The sequence below is a fragment of the Armigeres subalbatus genome, chromosome 1, assembly GCF_024139115.2.
Source record: "Armigeres subalbatus isolate Guangzhou_Male chromosome 1, GZ_Asu_2, whole genome shotgun sequence".
Classification (NCBI taxonomy): Eukaryota; Metazoa; Arthropoda; class Insecta; order Diptera; family Culicidae; genus Armigeres; species Armigeres subalbatus.
In genome coordinates, this window is record NC_085139.1 from 289,156,760 (window position 1) to 289,176,321 (window position 19,562).

The 19,562-nt window shown below is 42.0% G+C and overlaps 1 protein-coding gene and 1 pseudogene across 1 annotated transcript; one reads left to right on the forward strand and one right to left on the reverse strand.

The window, feature by feature from the left end:
* Positions 1-14,808: 14,808 nt before the first annotated feature.
* On the reverse strand, positions 14,809-16,895 carry LOC134207697 (46 kDa FK506-binding nuclear protein). The gene is made up of 3 exons (XM_062683504.1): positions 16,701-16,895; positions 16,215-16,567; positions 14,809-15,995 (listed from the first exon to the last, which is right to left on the reverse strand). The coding sequence occupies exons 1-3, from the start codon at positions 16,708-16,710 to the stop codon at positions 15,234-15,236; spliced, it is 1,125 nt and encodes a 374-aa protein (XP_062539488.1). The 5' UTR covers positions 16,711-16,895; the 3' UTR covers positions 14,809-15,233.
* Positions 16,896-17,262: 367 nt separating this feature from the next.
* LOC134219138 (FH2 domain-containing protein 1-like) lies at positions 17,263-19,114 on the forward strand (annotated as a pseudogene).
* The last annotated feature ends 448 nt before the right edge of the window (positions 19,115-19,562 follow it).

Here is a 19,562-nt window from a genome sequence, read left to right on the forward strand (position 1 = left end):
TTGAAATGGTCCGGGGATGCAAATCGAACAACATTCATTAATAAAATTGAAATGAAATAAATGGTGTGCAGAAAGATGTTTCAGGATTATATTTTCATGTCCATAATACCTGGTATTATTTTTGAACAAATTGAAAATGTGTGGCCAATAATATTTTGTATAAAATCTAGTTGCTTGTAGACGCACGATTCGGGAGAAGTACTTTTCAAAAGGTATGCTGGGCATATTCATGAAGATGTTCGCTACGCTGAGAAGCATCTCTTGCCACGGGGTTGATCGGATCCGATCGGAAGTCAACAGAGGAGCAGGAGCAAGAGTGAATCATATGTTTTCTTGCTTCTAAATTGATGATAAGGATGTTTTTCAGGTACAGAAAGGTAAGTAAATGAAATATGAATGTTTGGAATTGTGAAATCTGGTAGTCAAATGCTACCAGAATATGAAAATTGGTAGAATTGATAAGAAAATATTATGAGTGGTCGAACCAAAACAATAATATCCATGTTTGCTTCAAACATTTAGCTGGTTGAAACAACTTGAAACGCACATTTGATTCAAAAAAAGTTTTCGTTCGCTTCAAATGCAACAATATGTTTGATCCAAACATATTTATGTTTGATGCCAGAACAAACTGAATTTATGTTTGGATTTACCTAGAATATGTTTGTTTTTAACGTAGTTTTTTCTGCGTGATATACATGTTTATTTCCAAAATGGTATTGTACGTGGATTTCCCTATTGGACCCGACCGTTCGAAATAGTCGCTCCTTGAACGGTCGTTGAAATCGTCGTTTTCACCTTCACACCCGTCTTCATAGTAAAATCTGTCAAAACTGATAAGTCTGCCACGTGCTTTTTGCTGTTACACTCGGACTTCTCTTTTTTTTCGATGTTTTGACATCTGTTTTGATAGACAAGGAGCAAAAAACAAGGTAATCTACCAACCATTTATTGAGTTTGGCAAACCTTGCTGGAAAAGGGAACGTTTGAAATAGGCAAGTGAACCGACCTTCGAATCCATTGGTCAAGTAAATCCACAATAATATGTTTGAATCAAACATATTTATTTTTAAAACCAAATTAAATCCCTGTTTGTTTTATACATACACTAGTGAGCAGCCCCTCGCTCGCTCTTGCAAAAGTAAACAAAAACAAAAGTTCGGATCGAATCAGATCGGAAGTCAGCTGAGGAGCAGGAGGAAGAGTGAAATCATATGTTTTCTTGCTTCCAATTTGATGATAAGTATGTTTTTCAGGTACAGAAAGGTAAGTAAATGAAATATGGATGTTTGGAATTGTGAAGTCTGGTAGTCAAATGCTACCAGAATATGAAAATTGGTAGAATTGATAAGAAAATATTATGAGCGGTCGAAACAAAACGATAATATCCATGTTTGCTTCAAACATTTAGCTGGTTGAAACAATTTGAAACGCACATTTGATTCAACAAAACTTTTTGTTCGGTTCAAATGCAACAATATGTTTGATCCAAACACATTTATTTTTGATGCCAGAACAAACTGAATTTATGTTTGGATTTACCTAGAATATGTTTGTTTTTAACGTAGTTTTTTCTGCGTGTTTATTTCAGAGAGTTCGAAAAAAACCAACAGTGGGTAATGTCTGTGACATAACCGGAAGTGGACGTAGGACTTGGCTTGACCATGCATGTAAAAATACATATTTTGCTCAGCATTATTCATAAGCATTCATTATTACACGTTTCGTTACCAATCTGGAGAAAAAATATCAAAATGGAAAGCTATTAATCGTTTTGACCCTTCCTTCGGAAGTGTATATAATTTCGCTTTGTATGCGTTACGCAGGTGTGTTACCTATTAATCTATCAATAAATCTCTTGAATTATGAAGTAAAATGTATGGTATTTGGAACAAATTCACTTTAATATTGAAAATATAATTATGACAAATGATCAAATGATATGATATGGAAATATACATATTTTTCTGGTTTGTTTCAAAGAAACGATTGATTTTAATTGAGCAACATATAGAAGCATGTACCAAACAATCTTCTCAGAAAAGCAAAAACGTAAAAATTTAAAGGGATTTCAAAAATTTCTTCAGTGGAAGCTAGATAGCAAATGTGAGCATGTTTTGAGATGCTAATAGACCACTTATATGCATGTATGTGTGCGTATGTGTGCAAATTCTGAAATTTACTTACATAAAAATCTCACTCATTTTTAAGGTATTAAACATGATTAGTATTACAAAATTAGACATCCATAAGGCGAAATATATGTTATTATTGAACGCTATTAAGTTTCGTTCAGATCAATGACTACTTTAGTTAGTTCTGGATTAATAATTATCGAGGTCTCTGGAAATTACGAATATATGTATATGCTACCAGCGTTACGCTAGTTACTAACCATGTCACAATCGCTATTCAATCCGACGAGCGCCTAATAGATAGGCAGAATGACGTACAGAGCGTTTTCGTTCATTTTGTTGTCACTCAACCCATGAAATCCGCCTTTTGGTAGGCAATTAATTTGTCACTTTATATGTTCAATCGCCGTGGGAAGCTCAGTTGTTTTATCTCGTTTTAAATATTGGAGTCTGACAATATTTCCTTATGACTAAGGAAGGGCCAAAATCTCACTGTAGGTGGATAAATCTGGGTTTTTCATCTCTAGACCAACATTTGAAAAGGGCGTAACAGCCAAAATTTATTTCTACGGATTCCTCGTCTACACATATAGCTATATATGTATACCAGAATCAGAAGGAATAAATTTTGGCTGTTACGCCCTTTTCAAATGTTGGTCTAGATCTAATGTTGATTGATAATGTTGAAGAATAATGGTGTGAAGTCTTCGTTCTTCGCTGTCGTCATGACGATTTGATAGCACGACGAAAGCTAACGTTGTGCGCGTCATTGACGATGCGTCGAGTAGCAACGAAGTCAATAAATCTCGCGGCTACTGCGGTTTTTCTTGCTGCGACGATGACTATTAGGCTTTCAGCGATCGTGTACGTACACGCACGTTTCACTCACACTTTTACTCGGTTTGTTTGCAACCACGAGCAGCTGTCACGGCAAAATCAAATGGGATTGCTTGCAACCACGAACCTGCGTTCGTGGTGGTGGGAAAATGTCGGCGAGACCCTAATTGTCAGGCCTGTCCCTGTCGCAGGATGTTGGTTCTCTACCGACCGCTCAAGATAAAATTTGAGCAGGAACTAAACTCGCGTGAGCCATGATTTTATCATTAGGTATATCAGAACTCTAGCCGAAGCTCCGCCCTTTGATGAATAAGACCATTGACCATCGTTTGCTCACTGCTAGTCGTGGATAATTAAAATGACAAAACATTTCAAAATTATTATTTTCTAAATAATAACTAATAAATAAAAGAGTTCACTATCAAAATAATTATATATGGGACATTCGAAATATTTTCAATGCAATAATTGCCAAAAAAAGATGAACTATAGCATAGGAAATCCGCCGAAGCTCCGCATTTTCGAAGAATAATACCATTATAAATCAGCTGATGGCTACACCTTTACATTGATCAATAAAGCTAATGATTTCTTCGTCACAGCATTGCAACTTAAGCCGATGTTCCACCTCTTCGATGAATACATCGCAAAACATTTGTTGGTTCTACCTTTACGTTGACCAACCAAGCAAAAATGATTATGTGACAAATATAGTATATAGTATAGTATATTAACAATATAGTCCACTTCGTGAATCCCCATATATTAGGCAAGAGACAGCACATCCACACCTGGGTGGTGCGGATAGAATCGATTTGGTTGTCAAACTGAAGCCAAAATTTGCTATTGTGCCGGAGCCAAACATTGAAGATTGTGGTTATGTTCGTTTCTGATCTAATATTGAGAAGTATTGTTATTATTAGGTGAAAAAATAAAAATTAACTTTTTTTGAGTTTTGTATTCTTTGTAACAAATATTCTCACATTATATTTCGAGTGGAAAATTAGTAGGAATGCAACTAAAAAGCACTCGTTACGAAATTTCTTGAGATTCAGCAGCTGATTGTAGCATGAATGTATGTAAACAATCGTTAAGTCATGTAGAGTCTAGCGCATTTGTGCGCCTTCATTTAGCGTGGAAAGAGAAATTCGAAGAGCGGGAAATGTTTGACAGCCGAGTAACTGCAAAATAATTTTGTTTGTGTGAGTGATTTCAAAATATCCCTCTACTCGCTTGAGCGCAGAAAAGCGGTTCTATCCGCAGCACCCAGATTCACACCATCTTGGGTTACCAAAGGTGACTAACGCCTAAATATGATTGCCAGGGGTGCGATAATTGCAAATATTACACTAATTTTACAATTTTTGAAAATTTTAATTACATTTTTCAACATTTCATTTTTAAACTATGATTCCAAAATGGGCTCATGTGATGATTTCTAGCACATTATTTCGACATGTTATGCTGCACATTGAATTATACGTTTAAGCATCCCTCGCAATGTCTCTTCACTACATTGCTTGTCTTTTGTGATACCGCGACGCTACTGCGTTAACTCTTCAAATTAGCTAGAGTGGTAATAGAGTATACTTGCTGAAACACAAAATCACGTTAACCAAGAATATTTAAAAGCTTTATACCAACGTTTGAATGTTACACAAAATTCAATAGCTATTTACCTATTTACATCAACAAATAAATCAAATTTTAAATTGAAATATTTAGACTCAAAACAGTGACAATTTTGGAATTCTAATGGAGAAATTTCAAAAATTTTCGTTAGGATCTTAGAATAAGAAACGCATTTTCTTTTGTCGTGAGTGAGGAAGACAGAATTTTGTAACAATTCATCGCCATGAACGCGAATTAATAAAATTGTCACGCAAACGCTCTCTAATTAGTTGATTGTACTACATTTTCAAAATGATTCTATTGCGAAAAACTCTTTAGTAAGTATATTAGTGGTTCTGAAAAGATCCATCCACAATGTTAGATATAAATTTCCTCTTGAGCGGTTCAACTGGGAGTTTATGATTGTTTAAAACATTATGAATCGATGTCTGCAGGAATACCAAACGCTTAACCGCTGCTGCCATCGGCCGAGAAAACTTAATCAGTAGTGTTGTCGTCGACACTCTATCGTCACACACCGCCGTGCCGCGCTTACTTTTGGCTTCCCGACAATGCCGGGCTGAAAATGCCGATGATGCTCACCTGAGAATGCTGACGATTCTGCCCTTAAAAATGCTTAGGCTTGCGAATGCGTGGCTGAGACGATGATCCAACCGTTCAAAAATTCCGACGATGCGCTGCTGTTATTGCTTTGCCTGTTTCGGTCAGATTGAGAGGAAAAATTCGCGCTGCGCTATTTTATGCCTTCTTAGCAGACCTAGCGTGAGCTCATTCGTTGACGTCTGCACCAATCAGAACGTGGTAATGGAATGATGCAAGAATGATGCGGTACCCATATTTATAGGTTTTCGTGAATTCAATGTTTTGTTTTGAAAACAGTTTTAGGCCTATTGAAACAAGATTTCAGATATTATCAAGCATTAATATGAAAGGCATACTTGAAAGCTGTCGATTGAGGGGTTAACTGCAGAAATCTGTTCACTAGGGTAAAAGCTATTAACGTTTGAAATCTTTCAACACAGCGTAACGCGGCCGATTTAGAAATTTTGAAATGACACCCGGTATAGTAAAGAGAGACGTAAGTCCTACGTCAAAAATTCTGGAAATTTTTTCTCTGGAGTCTAGGTAGGGGGGTGGTGCTTGTTATGTTCAAACTTTCTTTACTTTCTTTACTTCACGGATACAAATTTCATCCATTTGCTTCAAAATATTCCAAAATGGTAATATGTTTGAATCAAACATAATTATTTTTAAAATCAAATTAAATTCTTGTTTGTTTTATACATACACTAGTGGATAGCCCCTCGCTCGCTCTTGCGAAAGTAAACATACACGGAGAATAATAATTGGTAGTTTCAACCAAATCTAAGTTAATTTCAAACTAATGTTTGGGTTGATATTTGCACAAACATAAAATTAGTTTACATCAAACAGGATTGTTGGTTAAAACAAACTAGAACATGATGTTGGTTGTTTCCTTGCTTTGTAGTCAAATTCAATAAAATATTGTTTGAAACAACCAAAAACGATGGTTATTTTTTGGCAGTCGATGAAATAAACAACAACGTTGGTTGTTTCAAACTGGAAAATATTAGTTTGAAATAACCAAAATTTAGTTTGGATCAAAATGCATTGGTTGTTTGATACAAATATATTATTAGCGATTTTTTTTTCTATTTTCTTTGAATAGACTAATTTATTGATAAAATTTTAGTTTATGTACATGGTTGTACATATATTCTTTTATAAAATTTATTCAAAACTATCGGCATCGACTACTCAACGGGGACGTTGAACTACTTGTTTTGTTTTTCTGCCATATGCACGCCATATTACATGAACTCAGAAGAGCAGTGATTGTCCTGTAACAGAAAAATAACACTTTTATCATTTAAATATAATTCATTCAGTGACATGATAGAATGAATGCTTTGTATAAATTGCATTTACCATTTTTTGCCGCAAGTTCAGAACTATTCCGGTCCTCTAATCAATTTTTGCTCCATCACCGTTTGGGGGATTTTGTGCGACATAGTCATTGCCTGGTCAACGCTATGAAACAGGTTGTTTCCGGTACCGACGAACTAATTGTTTCGACCAGTCGATCTGTAACTCAACTTTTACTGCAGCTGCTCGGCAACAGCATACGTATTCTGAGCCACACTACGGCAATTCTGTTGAACATGTTGATCTTTGCAGAACCATTTCGCCTGTAATTGATAAATTTTCACTGATAATTGAGCGACCTTACTGTAAGAGAATATTTACCTTTTTCCCTGGTACATAAGCAGAGGTGATTAGACAGAGAGCAGGATTATATTTTTCTAAACAAACTAATACAACCCTATACAACCTATATTTTGTTTATATCAAACTACGATTTTGTGTAGAATCAACATATATGATATATTCAAAACAAACAAAACATCATTGATTACAACCATCATTCTTAGTTTGTTTCAAAATAAGAATACAATTCTATTGAACCTACATTATGGATTTGAAACAACAAAAATCTAGTTTGGAACAACCATAATGTTAATGTTAGCTTCAACCAACATGATGGTTGTTTCAAACTATCTGTCTTTTTCTCCGTGTAAACTCGAGTTCGGATCGGATCCGATCGGAAGTCAGCAGAGGAGCAGGAGCAAAAGTAAAAGCATATGTTTTCTTGCTTCCAAATTAATGATAAGAATGTTTTTCAGGTACAGAAAGGTAAGTAAATGAAATATGAACGTTTGAAATTGTGAAATCTGGTAGTCAAATGCTACCAGAATATGAAAATTGGTAGAATTGATAAGAAAATATTATGAGTGGTCGAACCAAAACAATAATATCTATGTTTGCTTCAAACATTTAGCTGGTTAAAACAACTTGAAACGCACATTTGATTCAATAAAAAGTTTTCGTTCGCTTCAAATGCAACAATATGTTTGTTCCAAACAGATTTATTTTTGATGCCAGAACAAAGTGAATTTATGTTTGGATTAACCTAGAATATGTTTGTTTTTAACGTAGTTTTTTCTGCGATTAGGGTATATTAGATTAACTTATTATACTTAGTATACGAGAAAGGCAAAAAGCAGAGGACCGTCTGCTGCAAATTTCCAGATTTTTTATAATGTCATGGGAAAAAATATTCTAAGCTCTTTTTAGTGGAATATATTCAACCGTCTAAGACGAGTCTAGTACTTTCCTTTTAATTCCACTACGTTTTGTTATCTTTGCAGATACCTCAACTGTGAGGCCATCTTCAGGGTCCCGTACTTGACTCGACTTTGTCGAGTAGAGCATGCAACTCACCTGTTTGACTCATCCCGGGGTCAATCTAGCTTCCCTAGCCGAGCGGAAATTTTTACGTTGGGATAAGGACTTCTCCTTTCTGACGCCTGCCGCGGCCACCGTGTCACTCTACACTTTTTCACGACCTCGACCCGTTCACGTGTTGGTTTTTAGACGAGGAGGGATTCCCACAAATCCAAATCACGAATTTTCACAACTTAACGATGTGTGCGTCTATATTGGATTGATTCTCAACACTGCCTTGTGGATCTTCAACCACGCTATCGCACTATGAACCGGTCACTTTCACGAGCGTGTGATATTTTCGCGCTAGGTACGACACTGGTCTAATATAAACCCGGGATGGAGATTCCGCGAATAAGAGGGCCTTTCACTTTTTCGGAACGATTCAACGTATTCCTTTGGGGTACTTGTTCACTTTTTGGGACTTAAGCAGGCTTTGCATCTCCCTCTCACATCGTGAGGGAATCATGTTCAAATGAAAGGTAGATGCTGTGGTTTTGGAACATTTTTTTTACTTCAGAGTCCGAAAAAAAAATTCTGAAAATTTTGTCTCTGGGGCAGTGGTGGAAATCTAGACCAACATTTGAAAAGGGCGTAACAGCCAAAATTTATTCCTTCTGATTCTTCGTCCACATACAAAGCTTTATATGTAGACGAAGAATCAGAAGGAATAAATTTTGGCTGTTACGCCCTTTTCAAATGTTGGTCTAGAAATCTGTGAACCATGCTCACAAAACGAGAAGTAGGCAATTCAAAATACTCGCGAACACTTGTTTTGCCTTTTTCTTGCCTACCTACTACTCGCAGAGAAAACAGAAAAACGAACCCAGAAAAATGTTCGTGAAGCTTCGCGAGCCATTCGGCTTAATTTGCAAAATGTCATAAAACAACCTCGGAACATGTTTATCACGGATGTTCGAGCAAGAACACATTTGTGTATTGTTATTGTGTTTGTCTCAAGTGAAATTCATCCATTGTATTCGAAGTAACCACAAATACTCGCGACCGTGATTTTAACTCCCGAACAAAATACTGCCCTGCTTTTTGTCTTTGCTCTGCCCGTACTCGCGAACAACGCAAGCGCCCGAAAAATGCAGGCAGTAGGTTCGCGCGAGTGTGGCTTTTTTGGTAGGTACTGCAACTAGCGCTCTAACTCCGTTATTAGTTGAATTCTAATAGCGAACCATTAGGCAAAGTTGTATTTACGGACTGTTCAGTTTATTGAGAGGACACTTTTACATAACGATATTATGCAGATAGATAGGTCAATTTCGATGGAGTTTGCTTTATCGTATATTATAATACACTGTTAATCAACTGTATTTTTTGAAAAGAGATAAAACAGTTTAAATCCAACAAAATGGCGCCAATTGTCAACGCTTCTCGAATTTCGCGTAAACATAAGCTTCCCTACAGAATTTTTTATAAGCAAAATTGACAGTTTGTAAGATTGTAAATCGACATGTCAACAAAATTATTAAGAAGATCGGAAAGAATCACACTGTCAATGATTTGTCTATATCTAGAAACAGTAGAGCCTGTGGCAGCCCGAAAACGGGATATAAACGGTTGAAGCTGTTGAAAATCCAACAAATTCATGTTATGATTGTTATGAATATCCCAAATTTCTGAGTTAGAATTGTTTCGTTGATGATTGGATTTCATTTCTAGAAGGCCAGACAATATATTCAACGAAGAGAAAACAGATTTCGGAAAAGATTCGACATTCGTTTGTCAATAACACTTCAGTTTCTGGAGTGTGTTATTGACAAACTACTAAATGATCGAAAGCAAATTACTGAATGATCGTTAACATCCTTGATCAAAATTATAACAACATTAGTTATGAATATTTTCACAAAATAATTGCCTACATTTTTTGTAGACATTGGAAACAAAATCGGAGGTAATCACCTTCAGTATAACTTGAACCCGCTTGAAATTAATACATAGTTGGAACAAAGTTAATTGCCTACATTATGGATGGAAATCCGTCGTGATAGCGAACCAGATTTCTATCCGTGATGTAGGCAATTACCTTGAAAGTAGATTTTTGTACAGAAAAATTATATCAACGTTTGTTATAATGTTGATATGAAGGTATCAACCTCTGTTTTAATTGTGTTATGGATAGAGGTATTTTTGATATATTTTTGTTATTTTAACAACTAATCAGCAAAATTTATAACCCATTTTGTTACAATATTTTTTGAAATAAATAACTCTCCTTGTTATAATTTTGTTCTGCATTATTGATCGGGAGAACCGGAGACCCATAGTATTATATAGCGATCGACTCAGCTTGACGAATTGAGGTGATGTCTGTGTGTGTGTGTTTTTTTTTTTTTCTTACTAAGCAATGGAAGGGGAATCTGCTCAACAGACATCCTGGGTTGTCCAGAAAGTGCGGGGTTAGGGACCTCCTCCAACAGCAAACGAGGGAGGCAGGACTACATCCCCGACCCGCTAAACCATTTCTATTGCCGCCAAGCCCATCGTCCCTTCGGTACAACCAGAAAGTAATGCTTCAAAGGGGGGCCAGCGCATTGCCGGCTTTCCAGGTGGCCTTACCACGCCCTATGTCCTCGGAAGGTGGGAAGGGTCGACTTCGCGCCTGCTTCCCTCTGCACGACTGGTATCAAGAATGATGATGCCGCGTGCACCCCAAATTGACCTCTCTGCGATAGGGTCTATTCGCCAACACACAGAGGGACTTGCCGACGCGGTGCCTACGCCTGCCCCAGCCTTGACGAGGACCCCTTTCCGTCCTCGGGCTCGGAACCCGCCCGGTTGACCGACGCCACGAAAGCGACGATACCATGTTGTTCTTCGCGCGGCCACTTGTTCGATAAAAGGATCGAGTTCGACCACAGGGCATGACCACCGGTATGATCCATGAAGCCGACTCCGATCCCTTTGACCACCTCTTATTTGCGCTTGAACTAGCCATCCTTGAGTCCATGCGCCACTTTCTGTGTAGCTCCGAGACGATTTGGACGATAGCCGATAAAGCGGCGTTCCAGCCAACTTCATCTTTACACATCCTCCGGACTAGGTTGTCCGGGGTAGTGTCCAGACCACATGTGGCAAGCATGTAGTCACGCATTGAGCGAAAACGCGGGCACACGAACAACACGTGTTCCACCGTTTCCTCTAAACCTGCGCACACCGGACACTGGGGCGAGGCCACGTACCTATCTCCGGTATCAACCTATGTGTCCATCTACCCTTAGTGGAACTGTCCCACGCACGCTGCCATTTGACCATTGAGGGCAACCTGACAGTCCTACGGATGCCTCTCGTGCCGCGCATTTCGAAGCACTCTATGTCTTCACCGATAACGATGTCAATAGGCATCATACCGGTGATGACGCAGAGTGCATCGTGCGACACGGTACGGTACGCGCTCGCAACTCTTAGGCACATGAGCCTATACGTACTTTCTAACTTCGTTCTGTAGCAGTTAATACGCAGGGCCGTGCCCCAAGCTGGCCCCCATACCTCAGTATGGACAGAGCAACGCTAGCCAGAAGCTTGCGCTTGCTGGCATAAACCGCAGAGCTATTGGACATCATCCGGGACAATGCCACTATAGCTGTGGAGGCACGCTTGCAGGCGTAATTGACGTGGCTACCAAAGGTGAGCTTATCGTCGATCATTACCCCCAAGAGTTTGATGGAGCGTTCAGAGGTGACCGCGCAGTTGCCTGCCCTTATCACCGCTTGTTGCTCCAACTTTCGGTTGTTAACAACAACCACCTCAGTCTTGTGGTGAGCCAGTTTTAACTTCCTGGAACTCATCCACTCCTCCACAATTGCGATCGAGTGGGCTGCAGTCAACTCCACCTCTCCGATCGAAGCGAAGCCGACGATTACCACGCCCACCGGGAACTTCAACCTCAAGACACCGTCGTACATGACGTTCCATAACACCGGACCCAGTATGGAACCTTGCGGGACCCCTGAGGTTATGTCATCGCACTTCCGACCCGCCTCCGTGTCGTATACCAGTACTCGATTCTGGAAGAAGCTTCCGAGAATCTTGTACAGGTACTCGGGAATTCCAAGACGCAGGAGCGCATCTGCAATAGCTGCCCAACTGGCACTATTGAAAGCATTCCTCACGTCGAGAGTCATTACTGCACAATAGCGAACTCCCTCCTCCTACGCGGGATAGCTATCTCCGCGGATTTGGTAACCGACAAGATAGCGTCTACGGTCGACTTACCCTTTCGGAAACCAAACTGGTTACTGGATAGACCATCCGCACCCTCCGTGCGTATCAACAACCTGTTGAGGATGATCTTCTCGAGCACCTTCTCCGCCGTATCAAGCAGGCATATTGGTCTATATGCCGACGGATCCCCCGGTGGTTTTCCCGCCTTTGGCAATAGGACCAAGCTCTGCCTTTTTTATGCTTCAGGGAAGACTCCCTCGTCCAGGCATCTCTGCATGACAGATCTGAACATCTCGGGAGCCTCAGCAATGGCCGCTTTGATGGCCAGGTTCGGAATACCATCCGGTCCTGGCGCCTTACCTACACTAAGGGACTGTGCAATCCCCGCAAGTTCCGCCACAGTTACTCTTCCCTCGTCGGCCACCCTGACCCCTGACAGCTCCACAAAGGGAGGCCAGGGACTTGGGTCGTGACGAGGGAAGAGCAGCGATCATCCTCTCCAGCATCTCTGGAGACCGCTCTGTAGGGGCCATCGCAACACGTGTCTTGGCCATTACGACCCTATAGGCTTAACCCATGGATTCGCGTTGGCACTTTGACACAGGCCCTCGAAGCAGGCTTTTTTGCTTGATCTAATCTCAGTCTTCAGAGCGGCTCTAGCAGCCGCGAACACCACCCGTCGTTCAACACGTTCCTCTTCTGTGCGTGCTCGCTGCATCCGCCTCCTTGTCCGTTGGCAGGCGCGGCGCAGGTTCGCAATTGCTTGAGTCCACCAGTAAGCCGGTGGCCTCCCATTCCTAGGGTGGACTTTCCTAGGCATGGTGGCATCGCATGCACGCGAGAGTACTGTTACCAGCTGCTCGCCGCTCAGACCGAGAGTATTGTGCTCGCGGCGGAGCGCTTCCTTAAACACCTCGTCGTCGAAGTATGATGTCTTCCACATACGAGGGTTAGGCCTCGCCCCTTCTTCCGTCCGCTGAATGCTGGTCGTATACTGTAGCGAACCGCCTGGTGGTCGCTGTGATTGTAGTACTCATCCACCCTCCAGTCCGAACTACTCGTTTGGCCAGGGCTCCAGAACGTAACGTCGATAATCGACTCGGCCGCGTTCCAGCTGTAGGTACTGTAGGTACCGACATTAGCCAAGTCCACATCCAACATGGCCAGTGATTCCAGCAGGATCTGCCTCTGTTGATTCGTGGATCGGCTACCCCATTCCACGGGCCAAGCGTTGAAGTCCCCCGCTATCACCACCGGCCTACGCCCCATCAAGTTAGCCGTCAAACAATCCAGCATACGACCGAACTGCTCGATCGACCATCGAGGAGGCGCATAGCAGCTGCAAAAGAAGACCCCGTTGACTTTGCCAATGACGAAGCCCTCTTGTGTCGAAAACACCAAGTCTTGGACTGGGTATTTTCCCGTTGTCCATACCGCCATTTTAGACCCACCGGTGACCCAATTACCGTTCCTGGCGGGTACCCGGTAAGGATCTGCTATGATGGCTATATCCGTCCCCCATTCAGCAACTGTCTGACACAGCAGTTGCTGGGCTGCATCACAGTGCTTTAGGGTTAGCTGCGTTACCTGCACTGTGATTTTGCAGCACGCTTAAACGCCGGTCACTTCGAACCCCCCTTAGGGTGCTTGCTGTTCGCAGCTTTGCTGGAACAAATCAAACAAAATTTGTGCAGCATTGTGCCGTATGTCCCTCCAATCCGCAGCGTCGGCAGAGCTTGCTTCTGTCAGGGCCTTTGCAGTCCAATTGCTTGTTCCCCGGTTCCAGGCACTTGAAGCAAACTTCGGGTTGTTCATATATGCCCACAGGGCACACCGACCACCCCACCTTGACGCTCCCTAGCTTGACTACCTTGGAGGCGTTCGCTGCAGATAGCCGGACCAATGCTACCTGCGTCCCTGCCGGACCTTTCCGTAGCCGAACGGCTGCGGTGGGCGTCTCCACTTCACACTGTCGCCGCAGTGCCGTTTTCACCTCCGTCGTGAGTGCCCTCACCTTGACCGTCTCGCCTAGGACTTCCTCCGCCAACTTCTTGTAGCCGGCGCCATTTTGCGAGACGCCCCGCTTCAGCTCGAGGATCATCTCGCCCGTCCGGGTACGTCTTATGTGCCGAGTTCACCGAGCTTGACGTCACTCCTCATCGCCTTCAAGACGTTCGAGTACTTGGCCTCGTCCGCCGTGTTGACTAGGGCATCGCCCCTGGAGCGATTGGCGCTTACCCTAGACTTCTTCCTACCCTCATTCGCCTGGGCCTTCTTTTCGGCTCTTGACGTCTTCGGTTTTCTCTTGTTCTTGACCAGGGTCCAGGAGGACGCACCCTGTATTTCCCTGATCTGGGGCGGTTGAGAGCTCTCAGCCTGTCGTAACCCCTTTCCACCGTCTTTCCTGGGTGGACGGACCTTTCCAGGACCTTCCCCTCCCGGTTTTGGAGGTACCTGGCCGGCGTTCAGCTTCCCAGCCCCACTACCCTTGTTCGGGGTAGTAACCCTCCGCGTTTCGGAGCGGCCCCCAGAGAGCTCATCCCCTGGAGACTGTCTTCCCCATTTTTGTGTCTGCTCCGTTGGTCTGGGGGGAGCCTTTAAACCGGGACTCTAGTTACGCCCATTTGAAAAAAGTTCCTAGAAATCATCTAAACGCTCATTAGACAGATAGTCCTCTTCGGACACAATTTCGGATACTACAGCTGGACAGTCAATAAAAAGATTTACAATTTTTTACACAAACTTTATTGACTTTTTCCCATCATTGGATGATTTCGTTAATAGTCTCTGGCTAACAATCCGATCTTGAAGAATTGAAGAACAAACGCACATTAGATGCAACTTTTCTACAACAAAAAGAAGCCTAATCTGATGTGTTTGGAGAAATGTGTTGACGTGGACAATTGTGTACAGCGTTGTATCTTTTACGTTACTTTACAATTCTTACTGTAGCGAATGTTTTGTTTAGTTTGCTAATCCTACTAATGAATCTTACCCTTCCATTCTTTTTTGATAGTGGCTAAGATTATACCGACGGCGAGTTGTAACGGACTGCTTGTGGTTCTTTTGCATGTGTTGTAGTTATCAGTAGTTGTACCTTATCGTGTTTTAATTAGTTATAATTATTAAGGGGATGAGGCTAAATGCTTAGAAGACGTTTTTCAGCTCCACATCGAAGACCAGCGTGCTGTTGGGTGGGATCACCGGCGGGCTTCCTCGGGTTCCGTACGCCAGCTGGTGCGGCACCGTCAGTCGTCGTTTACCTCCGACCTTCATGCCGGACACTCCCAAGTCCCATCCCTTGATGACTTCACCGCGACCCAGCGCAAACTTGAAACCGGGTCCCTTGTTGGTGGAATCGAAGACCTTGTTGTTTTTCTTCAATCGACCCTCGTAGAACACGGCAATCTTTTTACCGGGCTTGGCTTCTGGGCCGTTGCCGACCTTGAGATCTTCGACGACCAGCCCACCTTGCAGTGTGCGAGTTTTCGACTCCTGCTGTTGGCTTTCCTTCTTCAGTTCCTTCGACGAGGCTTTACCATTCTCAACGCCATTCTGCTTGGAGGCACTCTTTTCCACCTTGGCAACCTTAGCTTTGGGTTGTTCATCTTCGGAATCGTCCTCGTCGTCGTCATCGTCATCATCCTCATCGTCGTCATCATCATCTTCGTCGTCGCTATCCAATTCGGCTTCTAATTTGCTGTCTTCCATTTCCTCGTCCTCGTCGTCTTCGTCATCTTCATCGTCATCATCGTCGTCCGAGTCTTCCTCATCATCCTCAGCACCGGCCTTCTTTTTAGCATCCTTGGGTAGCTCGAACGTCTCGTCCATCTCGTCCTCCTCTTCATCTGCTGCCAGTTGAACTTCCTTGGCGTTCACCTTCTGAGCTACTTTCTTGGCAACACGTTCCTGTTGATGGAGAAAATACAATTTTTTTAACAGAGATTCTTTAATGTCAAATAGATTTATGCGTTCGAATCAATGCAAGCAAATGCATCTGTCAAAAATAAAATTCTGAAATCTTTCGACCGAAAAAAGAACTATACTAAAACGTGGCTCGCTACATTTACTCGATTTATTTACAATACCAAATCCGCCACGCTTTTAGTAAAAACTGCATCAACTAACCTTGCCCTTCCCCTTTGCGGGGGAAGCTTCCACCTCCTGTTCCTCATCCGCTTCCTCGTCGTCATCGTCGCCGAAGAAATCCTCCTCGCTGGGCACCAAATATCCGGTCAGATGGACCACTCCCTCGCCCTTGGTGCTGAGGCTGATCTGGTCACCTTCGTCAAAGTTCAGATCTAACGCGACCTGCGGGATCTTCTTCCCCAAAACGCACAGCAGATAAGTGCTGTCCTCGGTCGATAACATAACCTGGACATCGCCGTCACCGCATTTCGTGAGGTCCAGCACCGCCTGGCTCAGGTGGAATGCCTTCTGCACCGTCTGGGAGTATTTTTTGTTAGCTTTCAGTACGAGTCCTGCGAAGGAACAAGGAACAGATTAGAAAACTTTCCGCCGAAGGCCATTAGTTCATCAAAAATAGCCATCTTGTTTGAGACGCCGGGAGACCACATTTTTTCGAAACACGTTCGAACAAGATAGAAAACTTACCCCAGAACATTGTGATTCTAAATTTTAAACTATCCGAAAAACAAACAACGAAACTTAATAGAAACTGAAACGGGCACCGGAAGTTTGGTCACTTTAATTTAGCCGGAAAAAATGTGTTTTCTGCAAGCGATTTGCGTCGGAATTTCTTCGATCTTCACTCGGCGACCACACTTTTCGTTTTGTTTGAAGTCGTTTTCGCAGCGGTTCGTTCTTCGTTCAGTTCAGTTGCATTCAGGTTTTCTGCAAGTGTGGGTGCTATTCAAAACTTCCCGCGGTAACTCAGAGTCAGGGTGGCCAGATCATTTTTTTTTTGATTAATCAGTAGCTTGACTGCATAAAAATCGGAAGTTATCGGTAGGCCGGAACATGTCAACTCGACATACACTGATAAAAAAATACACGTTCGATTCATGTTTTTCGGAATATGGATATTTTCAATCAGCTTACACCATCAATTCTAGTGCAATCCACATCACTACGATGTTCTTGACATCCTCAGTTCAAATATCATTGTATACATCCAAATTCATTATTGATACACTACCATATGATATGCACATCCATGAATAACCATAACAAATACACGTTCGACTCGTGTGTTTCAGAATGTTGATATTTCATTCCAAATTACACCATCAAGTCTGATGTATTTCACATCACTGAGATGTTCTTCACAAACTCAGTTCAAATGACTATGTTTATAGCAAATTATATAATTCAAGACAAAATTTTCAAAACGACTTATCTGCTTTTGTAAACAAAGATTCAAACGACGATTTGACGAATCTGATAGCTCTCCCACGCAAACCAACACCATCAACAGGTAGCGGAAACCTTCAACTACCTATTGGTGACGTTGGTTTGCGTGGGAGTGCTATCAGATTTGTCAAATCGTCGTTTGAATCTTTGTTTACAAAAGCAGATAAGTCGTTTTGAAAATTTTGTCTTGAATTGATACACCACGATGTCATACACTGCCGGAAAAATAAAATTGATTTTCATAAGCTTTGCCTTATGAAACATCAAAAATTCATTTTATTTCTGTTTCATAAGTTCCTTATCGAAAACATAACAAACTTCACAAAATTCATAACTTTACCTTATGAAATTTATAACTCGTTCTTGTGTAAATTTTTCATAAAGTGTTCTTATGAAACATCATGTTTATTCCTGGAGTTCATTTTTGGAGTGACAGCTCGTGTTTCAAGCGGGATAAATAGTAAAGAAAATATTGAGTATGGAAGAATAAACTTTTAATTTATAGTAGTGGCCGGTAACTTCCTGAACTCCGGTGGTCACGTCGGAAATGCTGCCGGTGTTAAATTGTCCTCACTGCAGAATCTAACGGATATTCGGGCAAACAAATCCGGTATGAACCTGATACATCTTGTGGCACTACAAGCGGAGAAGGAAACCCCCGAACTTCTGGTCTTCCCAGGCCAGATGTGCACGCTAGAAAATCAAATATCAAATGGATACATTTATTACAGTAAGCTGAAAATTGTTGGTATATTTGACTGAATTGTTAATTCATTTTAAAATTTTACATACAGACCGCGGAATGGAACATCCTGATGAAACAACGAGCGCTGAAAGGATCGGAAACGATGCTACTTTAGTTGGCCGACCTCTTCTGTGAGGACTTTGCCACGCTCAAAATGGATGAATGTTTCAGGACGTTTAAACCGTCAAGGAGAACTATTAGCGCAGTATCCAGGAAGAACTGGCACGGGTCCGACGGAAACAAAGGGAGGAACAGCGAGCTCTCAAACAACGGCAATGTATGTTTCGCATTTTTTTCGTGTAACCCTATTTGTAACACATTGCGTGATATTTTGTATACCTTCCATAGCAAACCAACTACAGTGTCTTATTCAGTTAACAGTGGATCCCTTGCAGTATGACATGCGATACAGCCCAGCTATGTCCCGAAGGCGGATAGCATCGTTTACCAGCAATGGTCTACCTAGAAGGAGCAGCCGGGTGCTTCCTGAAGAGGATGAAGATAATCTCATGGACTCGATCCGGTCGCCTGGTCATGAAAATTGCAGCCGCGAGAGGAAGTCTGTATCCTCGTATGGCGGTAGTTTGGTGCTCAATGTGGACTTCGAAGCGGATTGGGAGCGACGGAGCTAGCCATCACCTGTTTTAGTCTTCTTCAATTTTTGAAGTAAGTGACTAATAAACAGTACGGGTGAACTATTTCGAAACTAACAAATCTAACGTCAGAATGAGATTGTGGCTATCATGCTAATGGCTCGGCTAATGGTTTGTGTTCTCGAACGCTAATCGAAAATTATTTTTCCAGTGAATGGCGACAAAAGATCGAGTCATGGCTGCAAGCAAACGAAGCCGACGAATAAACCAAAGAATTGAAGAAGAAACGGAAAATGCTCGCCGTCAACCGGTGATCGTATGAGACTGACAACGAAGAATACGCACAGAGAACAGACATGGAGGCTCGAACAAAATTTCTTTCAAAACATGTGTAAACAAACACACCGAACCTTAACGCCATCGACATAGACATTGCAACTCACAATCTCATTTTGACAACATGATGGCGCTGGTATGCTTTTGAATGCATAATGACACTAGCGCGCAGTGGCATTTTATGATGACGCTAGCGCTGATTATGCACGGGAGAACGGCGACATTCCAAAGTTTATTCAAAATGAACAGTAAAACTTTATCACAACATGGCGAGTGGAGCTTCAACGTCTGTTCTCTGTGGAATACGGTGGATCAGATGACATCGAACTTCAAACTTGTTAATCCCAACTGAAAGCCATCTAGTGCACTTAAGAAGACTGATGTCATGGGAATTATGGATGCAATTGCTGGTACGATCAGAAATTTTTA